The following is a 7,941-nucleotide window of genomic DNA, read 5'->3' as shown; positions in this document are numbered from 1 at the left end:
ATTTGACAGTCTCTTAACGTCTTTTCTCGAACCTCTCGTCTTCTTCTCCTCCCTCTTTCTTCTTCTTCTTCTTCTTCTTCGCCTCGTCGTCGGCAATATTATTCATCTCTCTCTCTCTCTCTCTACTGTAAATCTACGAGACAAAAACGTTCGGAAAAGAATTAAAAAAGGTAATAACACAGCTCACACATAATACACTTTCCAAATAATAATTCAATTCTCTTTCCTTTCTTCTTCTTCTTCTGTCTAATTCATTTTTTTTTCGTTTTTCTGATCTTCTTCCAGCTCTTCTCCATCTCTTAGTGCCTGCCTGCCACACACAGATCTCTCTACAGGTACCGTCTTTCAATCCCGATCCATGTTTGACTAATGCGGATCATTTGATTGTGTTCCTCTGAGATCCCTCTCTGTTTTTGTTTTGCCTTTGATTCTCGATCTGCTTAAATCGTTTCGAAATGTCTCTCTTTTATGTAAAGTCTCGATTTTTTCTTTGTGGGTATTTTAAATCATCTGTGATCAATCTCTGTAAACCTCCAAAGTTTCGATTTTTATTTGAAAAAATCTATGATCGAGATTTTTGATAAGTTTCACTGATGATCGATGACTTTATTACAGTGATCTCCCCTGGATCATGGAACATTTTCATGATCCGATTGAATTAAACTTTTTTTTATTATGAATGTTGAGTAATGGGAGATACGTTATAATTGAGAGATCTTTGGTGGGTGATCAGCTTCTCATTGTTACATTTCGTTTGAAACTGAACAGCTTCATTTTGCGTGTGTAGATTTTGATCGTCGTACGACATGTCTGGGTCAACGAAAGTACTGGATCCTGCCTTTCAAGGAGCTGGACAGAAACCGTATTAGCTTCTTTTCTATTGATTCTGAATGTTTGGAACCTGTATGAGGATGTTTAACACTTTTTGAACATTTTTATTTTATCTAGAGGAACTGAAATATGGAGAATCGAAAATTTTGAAGCTGTTCCAGTGCCAAAGTCTGAGCATGGAAAGTTCTATATGGGAGACACTTACATTGTCTTGCAGGTTTGTAATCTCTTACTAAAACAGAATGAAAAATGTGCAATCCTATTGTTATATTTAATCACTTTGTGTTATGTTCAGACCACACAGAACAAAGGAGGTGCGTATCTGTTTGATATTCATTTCTGGATTGGGAAAGACACTAGTCAGGTACCTTTTGTTCAACACTCTTTTTTTTTGTTTTTGGTTGATGTTGGTTATTAACTAACTTGTGGTTTTGATGGATTCAGGATGAAGCTGGAACAGCAGCTGTTAAGACAGTTGAACTCGACGCGGTTCTCGGTGGCCGTGCTGTCCAACACAGGGAAATTCAAGGTCATGAGTCTGACAAATTCTTGTCTTACTTCAAGCCATGTATTATACCTTTAGAAGGTGGTGTTGCGTCTGGTTTCAAAACACCTGAAGAAGAGGTGTTCGAAACACGGTTGTATACTTGCAAAGGCAAACGTGCAATCCGTTTGAAGCAGGTTTAAAAACTAGTTCACTCTCTTTTGCATCACAAATACATTTACTTGTTCTTTACCTTATGTTCTTTGTATTTTTGTGTTTGTAGGTTCCTTTTGCCCGCTCATCGCTGAATCATGATGATGTGTTTATCTTGGACACCAAGGAAAAGATCTACCAGTTCAACGGTGCTAATTCAAACATCCAGGAGAGAGCCAAAGCTTTGGAAGTCGTTCAGTATTTGAAAGACAAGTATCATGAAGGAACTTGTGATGTTGCTATTGTTGGTAAGCTGCATTGCATCTTCTTCCTTTGTTTCCCCTTGATATTGCTATCTAAAATAACTAATAGATTAAAAATTATGAATCCAGCCAGATATTTAATCAGTTTTGGTTTTGGTTCGGGTTCTGTACTACTTTTTTTGGATTAGATTCATTTCGATTCTTCGGATCCGAATATTTTGTCCATCCCTAGTTTGTAGATCGAAACTTAATGTTTTTATTATCTGATTTGCTAACAGATGATGGAAAGTTAGATACAGAATCAGATTCTGGTGAGTTTTGGGTCCTCTTTGGTGGTTTTGCTCCAATAGGAAGGAAAGTTGCTAATGATGATGATATCATCCCTGAATCAACTCCACCTAAGCTTTACAGGTACTTATATATATATTCTGCAGTAGTCAGGGCCGGATCGTACAGCCGCGTGAAACATTGGCCTTTGCTTCCAAAGTTTTTTATATAGAGATAGCACCAAATTACGAAAAAATAATTTTATTAAAATTCTTATAGAAATGTTTATATAGCTCCCAAAATCTCAGATCCGGCTCTTGCAGTAGTGTCTACATTATGATGGATGTATTTGACATGTTGTTACTCTTTTTTGTTTAGCGTCATTGATGGTCAGATGGAAGCTATAGACGGTGATCTAACCAAGTCTATGCTGGAGAACACTAAGTGTTACCTCTTGGACTGTGGTGCTGAGGTTTTTATCTGGGTTGGCCGAGTAACTCAAGTGGATGAGAGGAAAGCTGCTAGTCAATCTGTTGAGGTAAAAAAAAAAGTGGATACATTATCATCATTTATCTCAATCATGGCTTCTCACTTTTTTTTAACCTTTTCATCTCCAGGACTATCTTGCAAGTGAAAACAGGCCAAAGGCAACACGTGTCACACGTGTCATCCAAGGCTATGAGTCTCACTCTTTCAAGTCTAACTTTGACTCTTGGCCATCAGGCTCATCCGCTCCTAGTAACGAAGAAGGACGAGGAAAAGTCGCCGGTAAAAATAAAACACTTTTGAAACTGAAAATGATTAAATAAAAACATTAACAGTGTTTCTTTAAGGCCTGACTTACTATTGATGCACTGCATTGTTTCTCTAGCTTTGTTGAAGCAACAAGGTGTTGGGCTCAAGGGGATTGCGAAAAGTGCACCAGTGAATGAGGATGTTCCACCTCTTCTTGAAGCTGGTGGAAAGTTGGAGGTCTGTTTTTGTCTTCTTTATTTTAAGCATTCTTCTGTGTATTAACTCCATTTTGATGTTTTTCTGTTATGCTTATGTATTAGGTTTGGTATGTTAATGGCAAAGCTAAGACTCCGTTACCTAAAGAAGATATTGGGAAGCTCTATTCTGGGGACTGCTATTTGGTCCTTTACACCTATCATTCTGGTGATAGGAAAGACGAGTTTTTCTTGTGCTGCTGGTTTGGAAAGAATAGTACTCAGGTAATTTTAATGTACACATCATGGCAAAAATATAAAAAGCCAATGTTTAAACTTCTATGTATTGGATAAATTATCAAAATTAGATATACAAGACAAAGAAATTAGACAAATTTGTGGATTTGTACTAACATTATTACTTAATGTAACCGATTTAAATCAATTTAGAATGGTTTAAATTAAATTAGAATGGTGGTTAAAATGGATTTAAGAAAATCATTTCGGCTAGGATTAATTTAGAATCATCATTTGGTATGTCTAAGTTTCTCTGTACTACATATGAGTACTGAGAGTAACCATTAAGTGCTGCAGTTTTGCCTCAAAAGTTATTGGTTCCTGTAGTGTTAGTACTTGTAATGTTATTTGGCTTCTCCCTTATCTAGGATGACCAAGAAACAGCACTTAGACTGGCGAATACAATGTCAAACTCGTTGAAGGGAAGACCTGTGCAGGTACAAATGACTTACTTTTATTAACAGCAATGATGAATATTTACTAGAAAAGATCGATGAATGACTGGTTCTTCTTGCAGGGACGTATATACGAGGGTAAAGAGCCTCCACAGTTTGTTGCTTTGTTCCAGCCTATGATTATCCTAAAGGTACTTTGTAATGATGTTTACAATGTGATGTATGTCTTGGAAGAGAAAACACGGTGATTAATATGATGTAAGTGGAGTTTCTAGGGTGGATTGAGCTCTGGGTACAAGAACATGGTGGAAGAGAAGGGTTCAGCAGATGAAACCTACACACCAGACTCAATTGCACTAATTCAAGTATCTGGAACTGGAGTTCACAATCATAAGGCACTTCAAGTTGAACCGGTACTTGAATTGTATTCTTTGTTTCTAAGCATTGTACTAACAGAGAGACAGATTACTCTTTGATTAATCATTTGTTTTGTGATACTTCCTTTCAGGTGGCAACATCCTTAAACTCTTATGAGTGCTTTCTACTGCAATCTGGTACTTCCATGTTCCTTTGGCATGGAAATCAAAGTGCGCATGAGCTACTGGAACTAGCTGCTAAAGTTGCTGAGATCTTGAAGGTTAGTTTCAGATCTTATTTTGGGTTTGAATCTTCCTAAAATATATGCTCTATAGTTTTACATGAAAATCATGATAGAGTTTTTTTATAAATATTTTAAACTTCTTCTCGTTTTGGTAAGCCAGCCTGGGATGACTCTCAAGCATGCCAAAGAAGGAACAGAGAGCTCAACCTTTTGGTTTGCACTTGGAGGAAAACAGAACTTCACCAGCAAGAAGGCAGCATCTGAGACTGTCAGAGATCCTCACTTGTACTCATTTTCTATCAACAGAGGTGAACATATAATAATAAGATTAAGATAGTTGTGATCTTTATTTTCACATTTCTATATTCTAACTGTATCATTTCTTTTTCTTTAAAATATGTCTGCCTCTATCCCCCTCAGGAAAGTTTCAGGTGAGTTATTGATGAATTTACACAACCTTCTTGATTCTAGATGTATATATATATTTTTATAAGAAGATGCTCTCTGCAACAGGTTGAAGAGATCTACAACTTTGCTCAAGATGATCTCTTGACAGAGGATGTATATTTGCTCGACACTCATGCTGAAGTCTTTGTCTGGGTTGGTCAATGTGTTGACCCCAAGGAGAAGCAAACTGTGTTTGAGATTGGCCAAGTAACTTAACTCCTCCTTATCAACTTTGCTTCTCTCTCTCTCTCTCTCCTTTTTAGTACTGTTTGCTCAATATTGCTATATTTTATGTGTAGAAATACGTTGAACGTGCTGGATCCTTGGAGGGCTTGTCTCCTAAAGTTCCACTCTACAAAGTCACCGAAGGGAACGAACCATGCTTCTTCACCACTTACTTTTCTTGGGACTCCACTAAAGCTATTGTAAGTTCAGTGTGCTGAAGAGGGATTTGAACAACTCTTATAGTACCTTGTGTTGATATTTTTTATTGGTCATGATATTTTGTATTCTTGTGTTGTTGTGGCTTTTAGTTTACACTCTGCTCTTTTTTTCTCCTTGTGACGTTAGGTGCAAGGAAACTCATTCCAGAAGAAAGCAGCTTTGTTGTTTGGCACTCACCACGTTGTGGAGGTACTAGACCTTTTGCTTTTACTATTTCTCTGGTGCTTAAGGCAATGGAGAAGCGCTCTTGTTGCTTGTTCTGGCTTCTTGGTCATGATATTTTTATTCTTGTGTTGCAGGATAAGTCTAGCGGTGGGAACCAAGGACTAAGGCAAAGAGCTGAAGCACTAGCTGCCTTGAACTCTGCATTTAATTCTTCTGGTAGCAAGCCATCATATTCGGTAAATGTCTATCTAAAGATATTAGCATTTAAGTCTTGTACTGGTTAGAATCTGGACACAGTTCTAAACATTTAAGCCAAAAGACCCGTTTTAGATCTTACTAAATCTAGACAATGACTTACAAGCCTGTTGGGGTCTAGACTAAGCTCTGCTTGAACACATCAATGAGGTTCATCTTTGTCTGTTTTAGTCAAGCACTCAAGCCTAACTCGTCACAGAGTAATTTTAAGAATGTTTAGCTTTGATAAGTGAACTTATATAGTAATCCCTTTTCACTGCAGAGCCAGGACAGATCAAGCGGAAGTCAAGAGGGTCCAAGACAAAGAGCTGAAGCTTTAGCCGCCTTGACATCAGCGTTCAATTCTTCTGGACCATCATCTAAATCTCCTCCACCACCGAGGCCAGCGGGAACGAGCCAGGCTTCACAGAGGGCAGCAGCAGTGGCTGCTCTCTCCCAAGTTCTCGTTGCTGAGAATCCGAAATCAACTGATACCTCTCCTACAAGAAGATCCACTAGCTCCAACCCACCAGATGAGAGTAAGTTTCACTCCTTTCTTTCACGTTTTTAAAAACTCGCTTACACAATTGACTAATCTATCTTCATCATCCACAGATGAAGAAGCAGATGCTTCAGAAGAAGCTAGTCATGAAACCAAAGTAGAAGAGGAAGTTTCACCTGCAGTAGAAGAGCCAGAAGCAAAGCAGGAGGAAACAGCGGAGCAAGATGATTCTGTTATAGACGCAAGTGGTGCAACTTTCACCTATGAACAGCTGAGAGCTAAATCTGAAAACCCTGTGACTGGAATCGATTTCAAGCAAAGAGAGGTGAGCTGGTTATATAGTTAGTATTATAAGCTGAATCACTCTCCTTATCTCCTAACTTACCGGTTTGTTTTTGTATTGCTGTGATCAAAGGCTTATCTATCTGAGGAAGAGTTCCAGAGTGTGTTTGGGATGGAGAAAGAAGCATTCAACAACTTACCTCGTTGGAAGCAAGATCTTCTTAAGAGGAAATTCGACTTGTTCTAGAAACACTCCTAGACCAATGCAAAAGAAAAAAAAAACATCTCAAAAATCCTTTATTACACACTCCTGAAATTCAGTTTATTACTGAATGGTTTTTTTATGTGGTCAGTCAATTTGTTGTTGGTTGTTTGAAGAGTGTTCTTTTATTTGTTTCTCTTCAATATTATTTACCTTGACTCGTCTACTTCTCTCTGTCATGGGTTTGGTTTTGGACTTGATTCTTGATATTTTCTTACAGCACAATGAGGTTTCTTGTAATGACGATCATAGATTGTTTTACCCGGGACAGATTTGTGACTGGGTAAGATTTTTTTTTTTTTGAATTGGATCTTCCATTGTTGTGATTATTTAAGAACATTTGTTATTTGATGCTGAAGCTTTATGCATGTTTATAACTGGTTTGGTTTGTGTATCAGTCTCTAACTATGTACCACAGCCACTAGAACCAGTTATTTTTATACCAAAAGATCCCAAGAACTCTTTACCCTATCAAGAAGCTACCAATTTGCTTCATTTACCATCAGACAAACTTCACAACAAACTAAACGCCCATCTAAAAATAATTTAGCCGCAATAAACAAGGATCTAAGAAAGAGAGAACCCATTAAATTTTAGGAGACTCCATGTAATATTTTTTATGATAAATATATTTTTTCATTGAATTAGTTACCCATTATAGTTGAGAACCAACAACAAGAAAATGTTATGAATCATTATTTCTTTTGATAAATAAATAAATATAATTGTAACTTCCCGAGTTGTGATATATAGAAAGATTTAAGAAAATTGATTTAGATATCTATATCATCAAAGTGCATTTACATTTTCTTTCACACATCCGATAAAATTGGAACAGAAAAGATTAGCATAGCCTCTCCACAAGGATGATACGCACAAATCGAGAAATGACCCATTAGATGTGGGTAGTCGGGCGTTATAAATGGTATAGAGCCATGTTAGCCATCTCATGTTAGCCATCTCGGTTCTGAAGAGGCGTTTTGAGACATGTCGTCGTACGCAACGAGACGTTGTGTTTTTTGAGAGGGTGAATTGTAACATCCTGAATTGTGATATATGAAAAGACTTAAGAAAATTGATTTGACTACCTATATCATCAAAGTGTACTTACCTATAGAAACGTAACTGTTGTAATCTGTTTTAGAATTTTTTTAGCAATTTTCTTGTGTGTGTTAACTTTCCTTTATGGTGTAGAAAACAATTTATGTACATCCACATCAGTTTTTACTATGTAATCCTTTACCCTTTATTCAAAAAAAATATATTAAACCGATGTAAAAAGAAGTAGTATTAAAACTTTTTATCAAAACTAAAAATAACATTTGAAAAGAAAACTTTGTAAAAAAATATAATCAGGGTTTATTAAGCATAAAATAACAAGACTA

At 36.8% G+C, this 7,941-nt stretch overlaps 1 protein-coding gene and 1 non-coding gene across 2 annotated transcripts; both read left to right on the top strand.

The window, feature by feature from the left end:
* On the top strand, positions 1-6,902 carry LOC106450651 (villin-2-like). The gene is made up of 25 exons (XM_013892356.3): positions 1-170; positions 286-335; positions 788-862; positions 949-1,048; positions 1,127-1,195; positions 1,276-1,512; positions 1,599-1,776; positions 2,010-2,142; positions 2,377-2,536; positions 2,616-2,766; positions 2,870-2,970; positions 3,054-3,212; positions 3,593-3,661; positions 3,742-3,810; positions 3,895-4,032; positions 4,128-4,256; positions 4,381-4,528; positions 4,641-4,651; positions 4,734-4,874; positions 4,967-5,092; positions 5,238-5,300; positions 5,411-5,512; positions 5,794-6,049; positions 6,126-6,337; positions 6,428-6,902. The coding sequence occupies exons 3-25, from the start codon at positions 807-809 to the stop codon at positions 6,539-6,541; spliced, it is 2,922 nt and encodes a 973-aa protein (XP_013747810.2). The 5' UTR covers positions 1-170; positions 286-335; positions 788-806; the 3' UTR covers positions 6,542-6,902.
* A 450-nt stretch (positions 6,903-7,352) lies between these two features.
* LOC125609773 lies at positions 7,353-7,458 on the top strand. Its single transcript, XR_007339918.1, has one exon. It is a non-coding gene; the product is annotated as a U6 spliceosomal RNA (small nuclear RNA).
* Positions 7,459-7,941: the final 483 nt, after the last annotated feature.

Source organism: Brassica napus, chromosome A5, assembly GCF_020379485.1.
Source record: "Brassica napus cultivar Da-Ae chromosome A5, Da-Ae, whole genome shotgun sequence".
Taxonomy (NCBI): domain Eukaryota; kingdom Viridiplantae; phylum Streptophyta; class Magnoliopsida; order Brassicales; family Brassicaceae; genus Brassica; species Brassica napus.
This window is presented reverse-complemented; position numbering and strand designations above follow the sequence as displayed.

Coding starts and splice junctions, on each gene's coding strand:
- LOC106450651 (XM_013892356.3), top strand. CDS start 807: ATGTCTGGGTCAACGAAAGTACTGGATCCTGCCTTTCAAGGAGCTGGA. Junction 1,513..1,598: donor GTGCAATCCGTTTGAAGCAG/GTTTAAAAACTA, acceptor TTGTGTTTGTAG/GTTCCTTTTGCCCGCTCATC. Junction 3,662..3,741: donor TGAAGGGAAGACCTGTGCAG/GTACAAATGACT, acceptor TTCTTCTTGCAG/GGACGTATATACGAGGGTAA.